Source organism: Chenopodium album, chromosome 5, assembly GCF_948465745.1.
Source record: "Chenopodium album chromosome 5, dcCheAlbu1.1, whole genome shotgun sequence".
In the NCBI taxonomy this organism is placed as follows: Eukaryota; Viridiplantae; Streptophyta; class Magnoliopsida; order Caryophyllales; family Amaranthaceae; genus Chenopodium; species Chenopodium album.
The window spans coordinates 8980449-9002977 of NC_137838.1; the positions used below are offsets into that span (position 1 = coordinate 8980449).

A 22529-nucleotide genomic window follows, 5' to 3' on the forward strand; every position below is an offset into this window, starting at 1 on the left:
TAATATAGTAATATTTAAGTCAACAATTTGATCGACATAACTTGTTTGTAGTTAAAGGTTAAGCACACAAACAAAAAAAAAAAAAAAAAAAAAAAAAAAAAAAAAAATCTAAGGGTTTTTGGCAAAATTTTCCAATACATTAAGGTAAAGAGGTAAAATGTGGTTTTTATTTAGAGACAAAATTTATTAGTAGAATAAGACTTTTATTTTAAGACGGAGGGCGTAACTACTTTAATTTATCATTATATAGGTTATTGTTACAACGCAATTTAATATTTTATGATATGGTGTTTGCTTAATCAAAATCTGAACACGTAACCTAGTTTGCTAAGACAATTATTAGAAGGTTATTAATTACCAGTCAAAGTATTTGAGGACCACTTCATATCAGGCAAGAGGTTACATTGCTCCCAAAAACTATAAAAATAAAAACTATTGTTGCAATAAACAATTTTTTTAACAAACAAAAGGGTCATACACTTGTACATTAATTATTTACGTAATCAATTTACTTAACTAGCCTCTCTCCTTTTAGCTTAAGCTCTTTTTTTAATTAATATTATACACTTGGAATGTTATTATAGTATTTAAAAACAAATGATGGCGTGAAACAAACTGAATGTGCTAAACTGCTCATCGTTCGTTAAGATTGTCTGATCGGCTAATTAATTAATCAGTAATCACAATCAAAGAATCTAACTTAGTTTTTATTTCATTCATATATAGCTATATACCATATATTTCATATTCAAGTAGCATCCCAAACTAACTTATTAACAACCAAAAAAAACCTTACAAACCACTCAATATATGGATTGTGCTTCTCCATCTAAATATGTCTCAGTGTACGTCCATCATGTATAATTAAATGATTAAACGTTGTTTAGTAATGCACTTGTCTCACACTCGTTATTGCTTCACTAATCCTATAAACGAACATAACCTATATATTGTATGATTTTAAAAGCCAATTAATATCTATAAACGATGACTAACTACTAAAATGTAATCCTAATCCACATTTAAGGAAAAAAAAAATAGAATTAATATCCATAGTAGCAAGGCAACTCTCCGACAAACTCAGGCATATTGATGTTATAGAAGTCCTTGACTTTTAATTAATTACCATTTTAATACCATTTATTTTTATCCATTTCAAAGAAATAAATAAAATTAAAATCTAGTTTATAACTAGTTGTGGCATGGAAACTAGGCAGTTAGTCACTAAATTAAAATTCCGTTAGACTAGTCGTTATCCGTTATAATATTCCCGCCAAAAACTAATATAATATTTTAAAAATGAAACAGTCAACTGTCCCCTGTTTACATTAGCATTCAACCATTAAATTAATGCATAAAAATTCATGGCATTTTTATGAACGACGTGCTTAGATTTTTTCCTAATTACGTCATTAATGTCGTCATTATTCTTCCTTACTTAATAGTTTTATTCTTCAGCATTTCAGAATCTTCGTTTTTTTGGGGGGATTTTTTGAAGAATTCTCTCATTTCTCAAAACAGAGGAGAGTGAGAGTTTTATTTTATTTTTATATAGCTAATGTCTGATCATATACGTAGTAATTATTTTTCAATCTTCTTGTACTTTTTATTTTAAATTTTAATTATTGGGAGAGGAATTTCTCCAATTTTGATCAGGTTTGTAATTTTCTTCATGATTTCTTCAATTTATGGGTTTTAAGTTGGAATTTGTGATCTGGGTTTGTTGTATTAATCATGGGTTTTGTTTAATTTTGTTGAATTCATAATACCCATTTGCATTTTACCAAATTTTGAGTGAATTTATATGTTGTGCATTTGAAAGCTGAAGTTTACTGGGTTTTTGGTGATTCCACTTGTTTCTAAATCATCAATGTAATTTGATTAATCAGAAATCTTGTAATTATAATTACCATTGATTGATTCATGATTATATTTTGGGTGCAATCCATGCTTTTGTTAGCTTTAATGTCGCGGTATATAATTTGCACATTACATGTTTGTTGAATTGCCTGTGTGAGAGAATGTTAGATTTTGAGCTATCATGCAAGCTATAAGTTAACATGATTATATAACAATTATGCAGTATTTGACATATAATGTGAACCCAAATACTCTATACATGAATTTAGCTGAAATATTTTGGTTGCTTGCAGGGTTTTTGTTAGGTAAATTAGGCTCAAATAGAGCACAAAAATATGGATAAAGGAAAAGGATCGTCTGGTTCACGTGTGATTGCGATAGCCTTGAATGGGGGTGCTAAAAGCAAGTATATAGTACGATGGGCAATTGAGAAATTTATACCTGAAGGAAATGTTGCATTCAAGTTGTTCCATGTATTCCCTAAGATAACTGGTGTACCTACACCAAGTAAGTTTAACATCATCATTCCTTTCATTTTGAAATTAGTTATTGAGACAGAAATTCGGATGAAACTAAATGAATTATGTATGCATTTTCACACTGATGATCTCATATATACTTTTTCTTGACTGGTTTATTGCTACTAGTGGGGAATTTGATCCCTCTTCCACAAGTACGAGATGATGTAGCAGTCGCTTATAAAAAGGAAATAGAGTGGCAAAGAACGGAGATGATTATGCCTTTCCAAAGGTTGCTCAATTCTAAAAAGGTTTGCACAAAATTTCAATGGAATTTCATCCTGAAGTTATAAGATAGATGAACATATGTCTAATTTGTCCCTTGCTTTATATAGGTTCAAGCTGAACTTGTCTTGATTGAATCAGAAGATGTTGCAATTGGAATAGCAACGGAGATTACTCGACATGGAATAAAGGAACTTGTCATAGGGGCATCTTCTAATGGCTTGTTTGCAAGGTATGGCCTGTCATTGCTGTTAATTCTGGTTGAAATTCCATGCTTCTATTTGATGACATAGCAATTGTTACTCTCGAACGTAAGATAGAACCAATCAACTTTCCTCTCATAATATGCAGGAGAGTCAAAGGACAATTACTGTCATCTGTGGTGTCAGATTGTGCTCCAAAATTCTGCACAGTCTATGTTGTTTCAAAAGGAAAACTAGAGGCTCTGCGTCCATCAAATACAAATATGGAAACGAATGGGAACATTGTAGAACATGAAAGCACTGCAACTAATTCTACTAACAGTTCATCAAGATACACAAACAGCACATTTGGTAAATTTACATATAATAACCTCCCTCTTTAATTTCTAGCTGCAACAAATGCATGCCATCTTAATCTTATTGGTGTTAATTGTAATCAGAATTCTGAGGTATCTGAATTAGACCCTTCCCTTAATAGAGCCAAAATTGTTGGATTTTGTTACTATGTACTGCACACATACCAGCTCCTTCCTTTTCTCGAATTTGTTACTTTTAATTAAACCATAAAAAAACAGGCACTGATTTTTCTTGTAACTCAAATTTAATGATGGAAAGTTTTTTTATTATATAAAAATAAAATAAAAAAATAGAAGCAATGATCTAGCTCTTTTCTAATTTGGGAAGGGTTGAATCTCTAAGGATTTCTTATAGTAGGTTGCTTCTTAATTTTAAGACAAACATTACATTTACATTTGTACTATTACTCTTATTTGGTTAAAATAACTCCCTAATCCCTATATAAACGATTCTAACAGACCCTGGATCGACCTATTCAGAGTCTCCTTCTTCCTCTCCTATTGGGTCGCTCAAGCACCCTGATTCTCTTTCCTGTGTGAAAAATGGATATAATAACTCAGGGATATCTTCAGCAGAACTTGCCAGTTTTCAATCTGCTAATACAAGGAATGTAGATGATGCTTCGATTTCATATGTTGGAACACTTACAAGTCAAAGATCTACTTTTAAAACCGTTGAAGCTGATACTGAGTCCTGGATCACAGATCAAGCATCCACCAGGATATCTAGTTCTTGCTGTGGTCAAGCATCTGCCTCAAGATCTCTACCAGCTTCATCTGTAACACAGGTCAGCCTTTCATATTGTGAATACCTCGTGTACTAGGAGAGTAGGGAGGATACAAAATCTTTTCTAGATGTTATTGGATATTTGTTCTTGTTTGTCCTGCAACTGTAATATATTTTGCATCTTTATAGGGGAATGTCAATTTAGAGCTCGAGAAGATGAGAATTGAATTGCGTCACATACGAGGAATGTATTCTATAGCTCAAAATGAAGCAATAGATGCTACACGGAGGGTGAGATTTTGAGCATCTTCTTTAGTAATTCTGATACCATACTAGTCAAATATGAGCTTTAAAAAAACAAGAAAATATTTATAGATGTTGTTCTATCTATTACCAGCTAGGTGATCTAAGCAAGCTACGGAATGAGGAAGCAATGAAACTCAAGGAGATAAATGAAAAGGAGGAGAAAGCCAAAGAGTTGGCAAAAGTAGAAAAGGAAAAATTTGAAGCTGCAAAAAGGGAAGCTGATTATGCTAGGGAACGTGCTCATAGAGAGGTAATGCAGAGGAGAGAAGCAGAGCATAAGGCTGCCCGGGATGTCAAGGAAAGAGAAAAGCTTAAAAATGTGCTTGGAGAACCTGTGTACAATTACCAGAAATTCTCATGGGAAGAGATAGTATCCGCTACCAACTCATTTGATGAAGAACTTAAAATTGGAGAGGGTTCATATGGATCTGTGTATAAATGCAAGTTGCATTACTCAACAGTGGCAATAAAGGTCCTCCACTCTAAGGAAGGCGCTGAGAGCAAGCAATTCCATCAGGAGGTACCCTTATTTCCCTTTTAACTCTTCTCAGTAAGGAATTTAAATACTAAAATTGATTTTTGACTTAATTTTTCTTCGATTTTAGTTGGAGATCTTGAGTAAAATCCGTCATCCTCATCTGCTACTGCTGCTTGGGGCATGTCCAGAACAGGGTTGCCTGGTATACGAATACATGGAAAATGGAAGTTTGGAAGATCGGTTGTTGCGAAAAAATGACTCTCCTCCCATACCATGGTATGAGAGGTTTAGAATAGCATGGGAGGTTGCATCTGCCCTTGCATTTCTTCACAACAATAAGCCAAAAGCAATCATTCACCGTGACCTAAAGCCAGCTAATATCTTGCTTGATCAGAATTTGGTAAGCAAGATTGGTGATGCTGGTCTCTGTACAATGCTTAATGTGGATCCATCCTCCCTTTCCACGTTGACCTTGTATAAGGATACAAGCCCTGTAGGTACACTTTGTTACATAGATCCCGAGTATCAAAGGACAGGACTTATCTCAATGAAAGCAGATGTTTATGCTTTGGGAATGGTCATTCTGCAGCTGTTGACAGCAAAACCTGCTGTTGGCATAACCCATGTGGTTGAGGATGCCATAAAAGGAGGCCGTTTAATGCAAATATTGGATAAAAACGCTGGAAGATGGCCCCTAAGAGAGACAGCTGAAATGGCTCTACTAGGAATTCAATGTGCTGAGCTGAGGCGTAAAGATAGACCAGATTTGAAAAATATTCTTCCTATACTTGAAAGAATGAAAGATATTGCAGAAAAGGCCCGTAATTTGGTTGCTAAGATCCTAGTCGCACCACCAAGCCATTTTATCTGCCCTATACTTAAGGTATGTCCCTCTTGATCTTCCTTCCTTTCTTATAACATAAGTAAGTCTCAGAAATTTAGTGGGAAATTTGTATTTGTAAAAACAAGATCGAGTTTCACTGCTTTGCTATATGCTTCTTTTAGAACTAAGGTTTCAGAACTTTGGCATTGAGTTGTTTGACCTTTTGTGGTAACAGGATATCATGGATGACCCTTGTGTAGCCTCAGATGGATACACTTATGACCGCAGAGCAATAGAGATGTGGCTTAAAGACAATGACACTTCTCCAACAACAGATTTTCCACTGTCAAATAAAAACCTCATACCAAACCACACTCTTTCGTATGCAATTACTGAGTGGAAGTCTAAAAGAAGAATACGAAATGGTAATTGTTGATAATTAGTGAAGATTCTCGTGCTACAATTTTGTAGATGCCCTGCCTGCACAGATTATAACCTTCATATTGATTTTATCAAGTATGATTGTTTGCTGGATATATCAGCAACGAAATGGTCATTGTACAGTAGCCAGTCTCTCCTTTGTAACAGAAACCTGATTCTTAGAACTTCTTATACATAACCCGGTAGATGTTTGAACCCTTTATCTTTGTGGGAACTGGGGGGTTCTTTTTTTAATCCCATGTCTAAGCACAAAGGTTGTAGAATATCATGTACATCTAATACGAAATATATTTTTTATATGAAAGAGGAATTAATTGGAATAGTACTCTTCATATTAAGCTCTGCTGCAAATGGTGATAAATATAACACAGGGCACACTGCACGTCTGCACCACAGCTGAAGTTGGACTCGGATACTTGATCGACTTCAGGAGAACCCTCTAAGCAATGAGACCTCCACGCTAGCCACAACTGTATATGTGCCACCCACCCCTCTGATGATAACATTGATATACAAGTATGACTTGTTTTTGTAAGAATATTTTCAATCATCCCTTGCTTTAATTTGTAAGGGTTGATTTTCTGAATTCTAATATTCATATTGTGGGTGATGATCAATTCCAAGCCCTCATAGTCCTAGATAAAGTCGTACTTTGAATACTAATGCTATAGGGTTTACTATCCATTTCAGAGGTTTGTCACTGATGTGCAGTTGTGAACAATTCTCTTTCCTTATTCTCAAGATCAAAGAAGAAAACTCAATCACCAATCGATGATTCATATAGTGCTATCTAACTATCTTGGTATGATAACTGAGGTCCGTCTGTGGCACTAAATCAGCTACGATGATTTAAGTTTCAAGTCTGAACTTTATACTATTCTATGTCGTATTTGTTATGGTGTGTTGTATGATAAATAAATTGAGGAGATATCCTTGCAAGAATTACTTGAAAGATCAAGTTTCTTAAGTGATATCTTTACCTGACGTGAGAATCAACATGAAAATCATAGACAATACCTCGTATATTCCAAATTGAAGGCTTCTACTTGAGCTATAGGCAACATCTTAGCAAGTAATATTGGAAGAACGTACTCAAAAGGATAATTATTAGTCAAGAACATAATATGGAGCACAATATTACAGAAAGTACTTTCACATGATCTATCTTAATTAGCTGATAAATATTAGCGGAGTCAGATGGGATAAGGGAGGACAATTGCCCCCCAACTTTTTTTTTTTTAACAATTATGTGTAATATATTAAAGAATAAGAGGTGGTCTAGTGGTCAAAGTTATGTTTTCCACAAACTTTCATATGTTGGCTGGCCATTTTTTTTTTTTTTTGAAAGAATGGTCGGGGTTACTCGATGAGTCAAGGGTTACTCATTCGGTTAGGGGTTATTCGGTCAGGGGTTACTCGGTCAGTCATGGGCTACTTTGTTTGAGGTTACTCGGTTAGTCAGTGGATACTTAGTCAGGGGTTATTCGGTCAGTCAGGGATTATATTACCCGCAGGGGTTACTCGTGTGTTAGCTGGTCACATGGGGTGGTCAGCCACATACAAAAGTTGTTGTAAGTTTTCTCCATGGTCATGAGTCATGACTCATGGGTTCAATTCTTATGTCTAGCATTTATTGACTAATAGAAAAAGTGATGCATCTAAATTGACACTTTCATACATAAAAAGTGACGCATCTAATATCCCTTCGGAGGAAGTATAACTTTAAACCTATATACATTATTTGATAATTTGCATTGTATATGATTTGGTAGCTGATTCACAACTTTCAATTTAATTATTGATCCCTTAAAAAAAAGGCTTGAAAAATTAAAGAATTTGTAATTTAGGGGTTTTTTTTTTTAATTTTATTTCTTGGATTGTATGTATCTAAATTGACACTTCCATACATAAAAAGTGACGCATCTAATATACCTTCGGAGGAAGTATAACTTTAAACCTATATACATGATTTGATAATTTGCATTGTATATGATTTGGTAGCTGATTCACAACTTTCAATTTAATTATTGATCGCTTAAAAAAAAAGCTCGAAAAATTAAAGAATTTGTAATTTATGTTTTTTTTTTTCAATTTCTTGGATTGTATGATGGCATTTTATGAAGTTTAGGGTTGTAAAAACATAATTATGAATATTAAACATACAATTTATGTATTTAAGTATTTTTGTAATGATTTTAGTCAAATTATAGAACAACGTTCTTAGACCGTCCCTCACGATGAAAAACCTAGCTCTGACACTACTGATAAACCATCAATATTGAAGGATAATCAACCACCAATATGGAAAATCAAATATATCAACAGGACACACATATCTTGTAGAAATACAAAAGAACAACATACATCATTTGTCTCACAAATAAAATGTCACGAGAAGATGATTACATCCTTACTTATTTTTCACACGCACGCACACACAATGACCTAACAACATGAACCTTAATATTCGATAGAGAATAATAAGGTTTTTAAAATATGACATGTATATATATATATGATCAGCCGCACTTAAAGTAGCAAAAGCAAGCCTTCCCAAAACCATCCCAGTGGCAAGTTCCACTGTGTGCGTTTTCTTTATTTTTGCAAGTTTTATTGCACTTTGAATCGCTCCCACACCATCCACTCCAGTTTTCGCTGTACTCCTTGCAGTACTTGACGCCTTCCACTTCCACTTCTGCATTACATCAAAGTATCAAACCACAACACTTTTACCTCTGCTATAACAAATATAATGACGTACACATATAAAATATGACTAGCTCCTACATACTTGGTAGCCAAGATGATGTATATAGTACATGATGTAAGCCTACTCGATCAAAAGAACTAGGGATCAGAACACGGTTTAGATGGTGTTCCCTTTATCTCATACTACCTCCGTTACAGGTTATGTGCAACGATTTGACATAAAGCAGAGAGGAAAAATGTCTAATCGTTGCACATAACCTGTAACGGAGGTAGTAATAAATGACACTGTCAAAGTTTGTATACATGCATGCTGATACACTAATTTTACTTTGTTTTCACATAAAGAAATACTAATGAAAATTATATATATATAAAAAAATTATATTATAAACCTTTATATCAATAGCTATCTAATAACATATTTTATGATAACAGTTGTTATGATATCATATAAATAACATATTTTATGATAATATTTGTTGCTATTATGATATCATATAAATACCTATATGAATAGCGAAATCTAAAAAAAGTCCAATGTGTCAATTATTCTAGGATAGATAAAGTACAATACAGACAAATATAGGTGCATACTTGAAACGAAAGATAAACTTATTACGACTTACCCATGTTGGAAATGAGAAAAAACACGAGGCATAAAACCAAGAAATTGAATGAGCTACGACGAGAAGCCATTATTGTACTTAAACTATTTTTTTTTTTTTTTTTTTACTTGAATTGTAGTTTGAGGTGTGTATAACATGGCTTTAAGTGCTCGTATTTATAGGGGAGGATCTGCTAATCAGTCACACAATTTCTTGATTAGTTTATTAAGTAGAACTAGTTTAAATTCCATCTCAAATTATTTTAATTATTGATTCAACATTTGACTTTCTCCCTTAGATGCTAAGTCTTATCCATGAGTGACGCCCCCTGTTCAAAATATGAATATACTTTTTTTTTAAGGATGCCCGTATCAGGATCCGACTCGGGTAGCACATTTGACTTATGATGGGCGAGTCTCCCAACAAGAGTTTGGGCATACAGCGAGACTCGAACCCAAGATTTCCCTTAAGCAACATGAGCCAACTCTTGTTGGTGTTCAAAATATGAATATGAAAGATAATAACAAGTTAAGTTTTGCACGTAAGTCTACTGTGTCATTCTTTAAAAAAGACGTCATAACATGATGATGTGTCATGTTATGATTGGTCAATTTTTTAATTTATTTTTAAAAGCCTAAGTATAGTATACATGTATTATGTAATTGTTAATACATGTATTTTTTTTAAAGAATACGTAACATGATGTGTCCCTTTTTATTTTTTTTGAGTAAAAAAAAATCTATTTTTATCTTTTTAAAGTCATTTTTTAAAATTAAATTTTAATTAAAATTTAGAAATTAAAAAATCATCATTATTCTTCATTCATGATCTTAATTAACCACTCCCAAAATCTTGTATAATCTGTTCGAAACTCAGACCAAAATTCCGACCAAAACTCCGTCCAAAGATCTTATTTTTTGGGTTCCGAATCTGCTTCGTTCCATGATCCCTATACAAATTTCATTTTAGGATATGATTGATAATTTTGATTTAGGTAAGAAATTAAGTTGTTTGATAGTTTTGAGGAAGAATATAGCCTTAGAAGCGTGTATTATGATGATCTAAAACAAAGATCTTTCAATTTTTATAACGATCAATGGACAACGAGTGCGTGCTCTGAAATTTAGAGTTCAAAATTTTATTTTTTTTCGCAAACCAGTTTGATCCAGAATCGAGATCTGCAAAAAAATTTAATCTGTTTTTGGTTAGGTAATTACCTAACCCACAAACAAATTCGATAAAATTTTATTACATTTTTCGCATCAAACAAGGGTTGCAAACAAAATAAAATGCGACCACTTCATCTTCTACAAACCTGATACTCTTTGTTCTTTGACAAAATTGCATAATTTGAGTCCACATAAATCATATTTTCAAACCATTTAAAGCGGAATTCGTCCTTTGCAAATACTTATAAATGAAATGGTTGTTGATCGAGATTATGTTATGAACAAAAACCTAAATCAAAAACTGAAAAAAAAAAAAAAAAAAAAAAAAAAAAGCAAAAACACAATTTGTTTTTGAATTTTATCCAAGCTTTACTCCGAGTTTACGAATTTAACAACAACTAATATTGATTTTGGGAATGAGAGGATAATCTATGACATGATTGATGAACATAGATGAACAATTTTTATTTTTTGATTTTTAATTATATTTATAAATTTAAAAATTAATTAATATTATAAAAATAGATTTTCATAATTTATAATTATGTATTTCTTGAAAAAATTACATGTATTGAAAAATACGTAAAAAAAAATACAATTTTAATGCATTATGGCCATTAAAAATAATTCAAAATGAAAATAAAAATACTAAATACAGACCAATCAAATTTCGCCACATTAACAAATTGTGGTGTTATTTTTAAAGAATGATATTGTAGAATTTTCAACATAATTAATATGATCACTTTATTAATTCGAAGATTTGAATCTTTATTAGCGGCATCACATATGGGATGTGACAGATTAGCACAATTATGGGACTAATTAAGTTGATGATGATCTAATTAAGGTCAGCATTAGGATCAATTCAACTTTCTCATCCAAAAAAAATTAATTAAATAATGTAATTACTAATGTTATACTAATTCTATACTACTTTTCCTCAAAAAAACAAAAAAAAACCTAGTTCTTTACTTCCCTTTCAAAAGAAACAGCATTATACTAGATCTCCACGCATATCAAAATATTTCAATAAATATGTAGAAAATGATATATCATATTGAATAATTAGGGAAGTTAAAGTGAAATTATAAAGCATAATTTAGCAATAATAATAACTCGAACCAATTTTATCATACATTCTTAAATTAATAATCTTTATCATATTAAAAAATATTTACTACTCCGTATATGTTTATATATAACTCTAGTGATTGTATTTTTTTTATATAGATCTTATTGTGTGTAAATGTCTAAGTAACAAACTGTCACTCACCCACTCAACAAGGGAAAGTGTACTTCATGGCTCATGCACCTCTAACATCCCTGGTGTTCAACGAGAGCAATAATTTGTATTGTATAACCGGTTGTACACTTGTATGATGTACTTGTAATATATATTTTCTATTCATATTTGCTGTAAGTATTGGAGGATTGGAGAAACTCCAAATGAGCGCAAAAGAATGAGTTTACATTGTGTACGTTACATTCATCGATACTATATACTAAAAATTGGGTTTTTCTAAGCTGTACCCCTAAGGTATTCGAGTTTCTAAGGTGTACCCATGCTTTTTCAAGTTTCTAAACTGTGCCCTTCAACTCCTTATCAATACTAAAATGTACCCTTATTAGTTGTATAAAAGTTATTTGAGAGTGTGATTTCGTGGCACCAATTTTCATTATTAGGGTTGCGGTGGCTAAGATTTCTTTCTCCTACCATTTCCTTACCTTTTTATCATCTTTCTTTTATAGTTAACTTTAGGTGACGTGGAAGTCCCAAGGAGGGTACCATTCAATAATGGTAGTGAGTTGAGGGGCACAACTTAGAAACTTGAAAAAGCTTGGGTACACCTTAGAAACTCGAATACCTTAGGGGTATAGCTTAGAAAAACCCTTAAAAATTTTAATATAACGACTATACAAGGACAATTTCATTGTTCTTTATTACTATGACCAAAATTATCAACCAAACTCAGAGTTAACCATTTCAATGGATATATCAACTTTGGTGAAAACATAAAACCAATATTAGAGTAGCAACTCACCAATCATCTAACAGGGTTGTTATAACAATTTTTAAGTTTGTACACCAAACAAAAAAATTAAAAGGAAAAAAAGCCTAAATCTATTGTTCTATGTTACATCTAATTCATCAAAACATCACAAACAATGTGAATGAAAAATAAATCACATGTAAATTTATATATATATATATATATATATATATATATATATATATCAAGGGAATGTGAACCCTGTACCACCTGAACCCTGAGAAGAAGCTGAGGGTGGATTTATAGCAATGTAAAGTAAAGAGATTGTGATAGCAATTAGTCCTGACCAAACAAACACAATTGTAGGTGTTTTCCTCCTCCTTCCCATCAAACCTTTAGCAAAAGGGTACAAATGAGCCAACACCCAGAAGCTAAAGAACGCGCCGCCCAAGAACTTACTCCATGATGGGACTGAGCTGTATATGGTCCTAGCAAATGCATAGCATACTGCTATTATGTTTACCATTGCTATTACTATGGGTGGGAGCATCAGTGAACTCCATTTCACTAGGTAAAGCTCTGCAAACACGTCGTCTTCATCTTCTGATGTTGACTTTGAGGTCAATGTGAATGAGATCTCGATACCTATATGACATACATTACCACATATGAGTTGTCCCACATTCAATAACGACGAGACATTGATATAGTTATAATGAATTGTGTACTTTTCATGGATTATGAGCAGGAAATTTATTGATTAATATGAAATTTATACCTGCAATAACTTTGAGAAGGCCTTGAATAACAGCAGCAAGGTGAGAACTAGTCCCGGAAATGAGCCAAAATTGTTCATTTCTCCACCATTCCTCCAACTCGATCCCTGACCATTTTACCTCCAATATGGCCAAAAATATCAAACAAAGTGTCATGATCAACAAGTATATCAAGAATGTAATGCTAAGCGTCTGCACGATGAACTGTCCTGAGAAAAGTGACAGCGCCGGGAGGAAGCAGTACATGATGAGGAAAAGAGAGGTGAAAGGGTATATCCCAACATTGATGTAGGCCAACCTCTGTAGCAGCTTTAGGCGGCGAGTTCCTAAGAAGGCGTTGTTTCTTGAGAAAAAAATTTCTACTGACCCTGTAGCCCACCGCAGCACCTGGTGCAGCCTGTCTGTCAGATTAATTGGAGCAGACCCTCTGAAGGAGTCTCGTTTTGTGATGCAGTAGACTGAACGCCACCCACGGTTGTGCATCCGATAGCCGGTCACCACGTCTTCTGTTACTGAGCCGTAAATCCATCCTACTCTGTCTCCCCATTCTGTTTTGTCTTCGTACCTGTGTGTGCATATTTTTACAAAAGAGTATAATGACTTCTTTTTCATTAGTAATGCTAAAATACTGACTATGTTTGTTTCTGATACTAATTCTGACTTTTTTTTTTTTTTTTTCTTTCTGATGTAACTTCAAGTATGGAGTATATAAATTAGTGTAAAACGGTCTTACCAGCAAGAGATAACGGATACAGCTTCAGCAACAATGCTAGAATCAAGGGGCTCGCGAGGTACTCTAAGAGCACCCGGAGGCCTTCCATACTTAACTGCAGGATGATCAGCCAAGGGACGCCCTTGATACTCCGCAATAGGTATTGATTCTGACAGCATTGTTGAGTTTCCGAACCTCTTAGGCAGCAAATTCACGTCCAATTCCGGGTCAAGTTCTGAAGAAGTTAGTGCTTGAGTCTCAGAATCTTTGTTGGTGTTAGCTATCCTGTCTGGATTCGGTGGGTCAAAACCATACAACGCGAATCTCCTGAACATAGTACCAGTGCCTACATAAACTGGACCCTGCATCAAGGAACAAAATTAATGGTTACAATTTTAAACATCATTTACTGAAATTAGCATGTTTATAATGTTACAATACAATAAAATACATTAGAAACATGCTAATTTCAGGAAAAATTGGACCAGACTAGCTAAGGGATAATTATGTTAAATAGGTACTTAATTAGAAATCCGAGTGTTTAAACCTGAAGACCATCAAGAGCACGCATGTTCCCATCGAAGAACACGTTGTTTCGATTAGCATATCGATCAGAAGGATCAATACCTTCGAACCTTTGAGGGAACTGTATGTAACATATGTCTTCACCACCTCGATCAAGCATGAAGCACATACCTTCACGAATGGCCTTACAGTTGTAAATGTAGTGATCACAATCAAGGTTAAGGATAAATGGGCCGTTAGAGAGGATGGCAGATGATCGCACCAACGCGTTCATAGCTCCAGCCTTCTTGTTGTGATCATACCCTGGCCTCTTTTCACGTGACACGTACACGAACATAGGTAGGCGTATGTCAGTTTCAGAAAAGTCTAGGAGCTTGTCATCAGGTGTTCCCAATATTGGGTCTGGTGGTGGTGGCTTCAACATTACCTGCATTCCATCAGTGTTATCTTAATGTTATGTAACCTCATCGCTAACTCTTATAGTTTCCTAAATGACATTTTCGTAAATAAATCAATATATATATATATTTAAATATAAGTCCATGGCCATAAATGTTCTGGGATTTATTTATTTATTTATTTACAGAAATACCACTAGATAAACGATTTTTTGTTTATTATAATGATGGGTCTTCACTCTTCAGTCTTCTTCAAATTAAAGTTAGTAGGCAAACCTGAAGGATTCCTGCATGATCACCCTTAGCATGTTTACCAGCAGAGACAACCCAAGTACCAGGCCAATGAGTGCCATCAGCCATCCAAGTAGCCTTTTGAGCTCGAATAGGTTCGGACCGATCTCCACCACTATCCCTCATTTGTTTCATCATCTTCATTTCCTCCCTAGCATTAAACGCATCAGACCGCCTCCTAATAGAGTCAGGCAACCCATTAATTCGAACCTTAAACTCGTCGTATTCCCTCTTAATCTTCCTCCTATCTTTAACAAAATCAGGTTGCAACTTATTTTTAGTAGGATCACCCTTCAATGTAAAATAAGTCTCAGGATTCCTAGGCTCAATGTCATGTTTCCTACAAAATGGCACCCATAACTCAGCAAAGCTAGCTGCCTCAGCCATTGCCTCAAACGTTAGGAGCGCACCACCATCATCTGACACGTAACATGCTATCTTCTCGACTGGATAATCAACTGATAAGATCGAAAGGATGGTGTTTGCTGTAACAAGAGGCGGTTCTTTTTCAGGGTCTGCGGTTGAGACAAAAAGATCAACACCAGGTAAGTCAGACCGCCCGGTCGGGTTCGATGGGGAAGGTAGCTCGAATTTTTCCCTTAGGGCGTGGAGGTCCGTGGACCGGTTTATAGGACATATTTTAGGAATGATGTCAAGAAGCCAAGAAAAGGCGAACCATATTTCACATATAACGGACATTAGCCAAAGCCATACTGCTTCTTCATTTGGATTTTTTACACGCCATGCTAAGAATAGGCCTAAAAAGACCAAACGTATCACGATTAATAACCTGCAAAATTAAAATAAAAAGATTGATTAGAAATGGCAAATATATAAATATCTTAAAGACTACATTAATTGGATTATATGGATTATCAACCAAATTAATAATAGATAAAATTGTTACCAAATGAAACTAGTATAGGGACATAATGTGGTGCTACTAAACAATCTTGAGCCATTTTTTTTATTATGATTTTAATGAATTGTTTTTATTTCTGACGATAAGCAAGTTAACATGGATGATGTGGTGTTTAATTTTATACTGAGAAATTATTGCTATTGCAAATTTGCAGTAGTAATAAATATTACGTGATAATCAAAGAAAATGGTCACGATAGTTAAAATAAAGAGTTAACCTGTAAGGGCTAATGATGCCACTAGGAATAGGAATAATCCTACTAAGAGGCTTAAAAGGCTTATCAGCAGCTTCAAGCACACCACTCATTCCATCTCCGTCGCCATCATAAGCATCCTCGGGTGGCCAATAAGCTGTCCCATGACCATAAGTCCCCTGTGTCTCATTGAACAACCACTTGTTATGGTCGAAATCGCCACCTTTCTTCCTGCTCATCATTCGTCGGTCTTCATTCCCCTTGTTTGGAGCTGGCAATGGGAGAGCTCCACCTGAGAAATCCGGGTGTTCATCATCGTAGTCTTCTAGTCTATAGGGTTCCTTGCATCCTGGACATACTCCACTTCCTTTTTGAGCATCGATGAAGCAATCATTGCATATTGTAAATCTACATACAAAAATAATTTAGAAATTGGAAATATAACACGGTCCAAATAAACATTCCAAACCAATAACAATACATTCATCAAAGCCTTTTTTTATAAATAGCACGTTTCATATTGTTAGCAACTTTTGAATATTTCATATTTTATATCTTACAAATAATATGAAATGAGGATTGATAAATACCTGCATTCACAAGGGTATACACGATTTCCACGATCATCTTTCATGCCCTCACCATCACACACAGGCATTTGACAATAACCCGCCTTACCACGAGCCACATGATCCGGTGGGCATGAATCAGAATCAGTCACCTTATCCATAAGATGAGCCCTTGTAACACTATTGAACCCACCCGTAAATAAGGAATTAGACACGTATTGTTCCTCGGCCTTAGCTGCCACGGACGAGCCATCCATGGGTTGATTGTCGGGTGTAGGAGGAATATGCACGGTATAATTCATGTAATCCCCTGAAAAATCCCCTGACATGTCAAGATCCTCTCTCGAAAGAGTTACATACTTCCCACTTGATGTCCTCCTCGCGAACTTAACTGCCTGACCATTGCCACCGGAGGAGGTTCTCGTGTTTTGGGATCCGCCACTACCCGAGCTCCCTTGGCTTCGGATAGCCTTCTTCGAAGGGTCGGAAGATGGCATCATCTTGCTATATACACCCTCTTGTTTTATGTTGTTGCTAGAGAGTGTGTAATAACATGAAATAATTAAATTAAACTATAGGATAATAGAGAATAATTATGTAAGTTAAATTATCTCCATGTTATTGTTGTTAATTTTTTTTGGAGAAATTATGGTTCTGGTGAAAATGAGGAGAACAAAGTTAGGGAGAAGACAATGAATTGAATGAGAGAGAATTGCATGGGGGGGAGATTAATCCTAGTTGTTTTTAGTTTGTGCTTCCGCTAATTTTAAGGATTGACATTAGTGGACAAAAATATTTAGAAAGCTAAATAAAAAATTTCAACGTGAATCTAGGTTTCAAAATGTTTGTTGGTTTTTAGCATTGCATGAAATCTTCTTGCTTATAATAATTATGCTATTTTAATGGTAAACTATGAACGTATATATTAGTGAATTGTGACGCCAAAATTTAGATGGTCAAACCTTTTTGTCATGATTCATGAAGATGAATAAAAAAAAGGTTGCTTTTTTTAATTATTATAAATGATATAATTAGCTTAGGAAAAAAATTAAGTTCACCACAAAAACATTCTACAAAAAATATAGAGCAAAAACATTTGTATATTAACACATTGATTTACACATGTTTTTGTATAAAAAAAAATAAATAAACATTATCTACACTAATTTATTTGTGTATATGTCGTCAATTTTAAAGTTTAGTGTGACAGGGGTTACTTATTCAAGGATTACTCGGTCGGTTAGCGGTTAGGAGTTACCCTCACCCTCACCCTGAAAATGCGCTAACTGACTGAGTAACCCTAGAATCAGTAACTCTTGACTTACTAAATAACTCCTCCCTTAAATAAGTAACCCTGATCACATGGTGTGGCCAGCCACATAGAAAAAAATTCCAAATGTTTTTACCCTTAATTCTTTTTATATTTAGGAAATTTTGATATTTGCTAACACTAAAAACACTATGTTTCACATTTTCTTCCTATTTTTTTTTTTTTTACTTTACTACCAACCAAATCACACATTGTTAAATTTATTCAAAAAAGATTAAATTTTTTTAAAAAAAATAGTAACCCAACCACTCTCAACTACTAGTCCCATCCCGTAAGCCACCCCTCCCGGCCCCCTTCCCCCTGCTGGTGGCTAGCGCCCAAAGTTTCGGCCGGCGCCGGCGACCCCTTCCCTCCCTTTTCCCCACCTACACAACCCATTTGTTGTTGTTGAAGAAGCACGAAGATCCAATTGATTCGAAATAAACGCACCCACAAACCCTAATCTCCATTATTGTTGATTTAAGAAATAGATGACGACGGCGACGATGACGATGGTTGTAGTTGGTTCGAATTGACATCGATTTTCGAAGGAGAATCTAACAGAGAAAAGAAAGAGAGAGATAAAGTGGGCTGGCAGTGAAAGGGGGGGTGGTGGTGGAAGCTCAAGAGTGGTGGTGATGAAGCTAAGGAGTGGCAGGGTAGGGGAAGGGGGTCATTTCCAATGGAGGGAACGGGGAGGGAAAATGGGAAGAGGATGGCTTTCGATTCGGGGTAGCAAGAAGGGGAAAAGGGAGGGGGAGTTGGATGCGTCGGATGCCAACAGAGGGGAGGGATGGCTAACGGGGAGGGGGTGGCTAGACTGTGGTTGGGTCCCACTAACAAAAATAGTAACGGTATTAGGTATTAGATAGTTAAATTTAACAATGTGTGAATTAGGTGGTAGTAAAGTTAAAAAAAAAATAAAAAATAAATAAATAAATAAATAAATAAAAATTAAACAAATAGCAAATGTGAATCAAGTTGTTTAACATATGTTAAAATTTCCTTATACGGAGTATTTATTTACCCTTAATTCTATTTATATTTATTTCATTTAAGAGTAGATCTGACGGTTGATATTATATGCGAGTCATTAATCGATTAATCGTCCTCTCATGCTTTGATTATTTTACCCCTTTGAAGCTGTTAGCTTAAACGCTGCACCTCCCTCTCTCTCCCTCCCTCCCTCCCTCCTCCATTGCAGCCTACATTGAGTTCTCCATTGAAGCAGCTTCTTAGCTTTCCGTCCTCCATTGAAGAAGCTCCTAAGGTAAGATGCAATTTTCTGTTTTTTCAATCATTTAATATATCAATTTCACAATCTAGGGTTTAGTTTCACGCTATTCTTAGTTTAATTGTCACTATAACCAATTTAGGGTTCTTCCAAGGTGGGTTATTGAACTATTGGTTGTAATTACTGAAGTAATGAAAGATTGTAACGAGCGATTGTGTTGCTAAAATTTACTATAGTGATATTCTTAAGCGAGAAGAATTTGTGTGATTTTTTTAGCCTAATTTGATAATTAAGTCTAATTTGGTTTCTAATTTGTTGTATTATTCATGTTTGATCGATTCAACAAGCTGAACCGAGAAATGCTTGGTTTGAGGCTCTTCGAGCTCGAACCGAGTCTACTTATATTCTGGTTTGTCTCCAAGGTTTAGCACCCCTAACCCCTCTTAAGAAGTTTGATGATTAGCAATTCCCCAATACCATTGAACCAATATGATTGATTATACAGCCGAATCGCAAGCATTTGTTTATAACTCTTTAATGCTATTTTGGATTAATAAAAATGGGATTTCCTATTTATTCACCCTAAGTTTGATAATTAATGTTAGGCTGAGAGCTCTGGTAATATGTTTTTGACACTGTGAAGTTGTGTGATTTGTTGAGATAGATAGAAGGAGAAAATGAAGCCAGTTGTGGGGGTGGTGGTCTCAAACAAGATGCAGAAATCGGTAGTGGTGGCAGTTGACCGTCTTTTCCATCATAAGCTCTTCAATCGGTATGTTAAAAGAACTAGCAAATTCATGGCACACGATGAGCAAAACGAGTGCAACATTGGTGACCGGGTAATTCACTTATCTCACACGAGCATTGTCTTACTTGCATTGTTTTTATTCTTACATTTGGCTTATTTATTAGTTGCTTTGTGTAAGGTGCATTTAGGACAAAGAGAATTAAGACTAATTGTTCTTTTTCCCGTTGCTGATTTAGGTCCTCTTTTGTTATGTGGATTGTTATACTGCCATTTCCCTGTTTGAGGTGTTCTACTGAAATATTTTGTGTTATCTTCAAATCAAGTTTGTGTGATGAGAATGGCATATATTCTACCTTCGTAGTGGCATTGTAGTAGTATTGTCAAACAAAAGGCGGAATTTGTTAGGGCTGGATGGATTCTGGGCCTTCTGGGCCTCCTAAACTTTCAGTAGTCAAAACCTATATAATTCTGCAATTTTTGTCCCTGCTAATTGTTGGTGTAAGAAGCATTGGCATTGTCACCAGTATCAACTTCGTTATGACCCATGACATCACCAAGATCACGACTTCATTAGTAGTCATAAATTTTTGTATGAGATTGCATAGTTCAAATTATTGACTCAGTGATTAGGTCTCCTGGTGAAGTGCTGGAGAAAGTATATGAAGTGAAGTATATAAATGAGTAGCTGTAATTTTAAGGCATATTTACAACCAGACATAATACTAATTTATCATTATCAGTAAACTGTGCTGCTGTATATTATTTGTTCCTCAATCCAAGATCTTTGGCTTTGCAAGGAGATTATCCACTTCAAATTATTTATGGGCCTTTGCTGAACTTGACTAGGTTGAAAATTTGTAGCTTTAACATAGATTATATAAATGTACTTGTGGATCCTGCTTGTTATGCAGTGAAGGCACTTTTTTGGCTTTTTTTCCCCATAAGTAGTCCTGAAGCCTTGTATGGCCCTTGCATGTGGTAAGGGTCAATATGTTGTTCAGATTGCATTTTGCATTAATTGGGTCTCAGACATAGAGTCTTATTGAACATAATCTACCTTTGTGGTGATTGTGCTCTACATTAATTGGGCTTCAAAGTTCAAACATATTTCATATTGATCATAATGTTGAATAGGTCAGCTAATCTTTCAAATGAGTATTGAGCTATTAATGACTCGATAAGTAGATCTATAAACCATGGAAGTTTCCTTTGGACATTATCTTCTTTTTATCTGTTAGTTTGGAATTCAGTTGATTTATGAGTACCCATGCAAGGTTATTTGTAACTGCCTCTGTGTGATTTAAACAAGCTGGACATTTGAATTTTCTAGGTGAAACTATTGTGATTTGTGAATTGGAATTAGCTTGTTGATATTTTTGTAATTGAAAGCACTTCTCATCAATAAGTGGCTGAAATGATGAATAGAGTTTGCATAGCAGTCTCTCTGCTTGTCTAGATCGGCCTCTAATGTTAGACTCAGCTAGACCTTCCAAGAGTCACTGCCAACAGTAAAATCATTACAGGGTGTTGTTTTTAGCTGGCTGTTTCTCTTCAATGACTGCCAAGATGAAATCCTTACGTTCTACTATGATTATACTCTTGTTATTTACAGAGTACTTCTTATGTTTTCTTTTAATGTACCTTGTTCGGAGAGGTGAGTGACTGTAGGAAAAAGGTGAAATAAAAATTAGAGAGAAAGGTGAGTGAGTGTAAGAAAACAGTGGAAAAAGTAAGAGAGAAGATGTAGAAAGGTGTTAATAATGTAGGTTTAGGAGGTAAGATGGTAAAATTTATTTGCCAAAAACTAAAATAAATTTTGAAGTGGGTACATCAAGTTAAAACACCTCAAAATAGAAAGTGGGTGCATCAATATAAATCTGAGGGAGTATGCTATATCATCAGCCAACTTTTTCTTTTTTTCTCCTATTGAAGCTTCTTTATTTTGTCTGAAGCCTTTTTAAAGATCTAAAATTTACTATGATGAGCATAATTGTATTTTCATGGTAATAGCATGCTTGTGTTGCCTTCCGAGTCATAGATGCTCTGTTTTAATTCGTTGTTCTTACCTAAAACTGTCATTTCTTTCCCCTTTTACCATACTGCATTGGTTGGAGTACGGTGCACTGATACAGTGTTTGAAACTATCTTGACTTGCAGGTTCGACTGGATCCCTCAAGGCCACTCAGTAAACGAAAAAATTGGACTGTAGCTGAGATTCTGAAGAAAGCACGGATATATACACCACCACCATCAGCAGGCAAATTTCCTCGATCAAACAGCAATACTGAAGCTTCCTCAACTCCTTCAGTATAACTTTTTTCAACCTTATTTGTTTGCTACAGTGGTCTTGAGAGCATTTCTAGGCAATACGGCTGTACTTGGAAGTCTCAAAGAAGCAGATTGTGCTCTCTTTATTTTTATTCCTTAGAGAAGTGCCT

At 34.8% G+C, this 22529-nt stretch overlaps 1 protein-coding gene and 1 pseudogene across 1 annotated transcript; one reads left to right on the top strand and one right to left on the bottom strand.

The window, feature by feature from the left end:
• Positions 1 to 2077: 2077 nt before the first annotated feature.
• On the top strand, positions 2078 to 6731 carry LOC145632542 (U-box domain-containing protein 35-like; annotated as a pseudogene).
• Positions 6732 to 12641: 5910 nt separating this feature from the next.
• On the bottom strand, positions 12642 to 17300 carry LOC145632543 (cellulose synthase-like protein D4). The gene is made up of 7 exons (XM_081684909.1): positions 16822 to 17300; positions 16256 to 16639; positions 15102 to 15906; positions 14450 to 14854; positions 13924 to 14264; positions 13193 to 13755; positions 12642 to 13059 (listed from the first exon to the last, which is right to left on the bottom strand). Exons 1-7 carry the CDS (start codon positions 17298 to 17300, stop codon positions 12659 to 12661), a joined length of 3378 nt encoding a protein of 1125 aa, XP_081541035.1. The 3' UTR covers positions 12642 to 12658.
• Positions 17301 to 22529: the final 5229 nt, after the last annotated feature.

Excerpts from the sequence above, each read along its gene's own strand:
- LOC145632543 (XM_081684909.1), bottom strand. The coding sequence starts at position 17,300 with ATGATGCCATCTTCCGACCCTTCGAAGAAGGCTATCCGAAGCCAAGGG. Across the intron at positions 16,640-16,821 it reads GTATACCCTTGTGAATGCAG|ATTTACAATATGCAATGATT; the intron begins GTATTTATCAAT and ends TTTTGTATGTAG. Across the intron at positions 14,265-14,449 it reads GTGCTCTTGATGGTCTTCAG|GGTCCAGTTTATGTAGGCAC; the intron begins GTTTAAACACTC and ends TCCTTGATGCAG.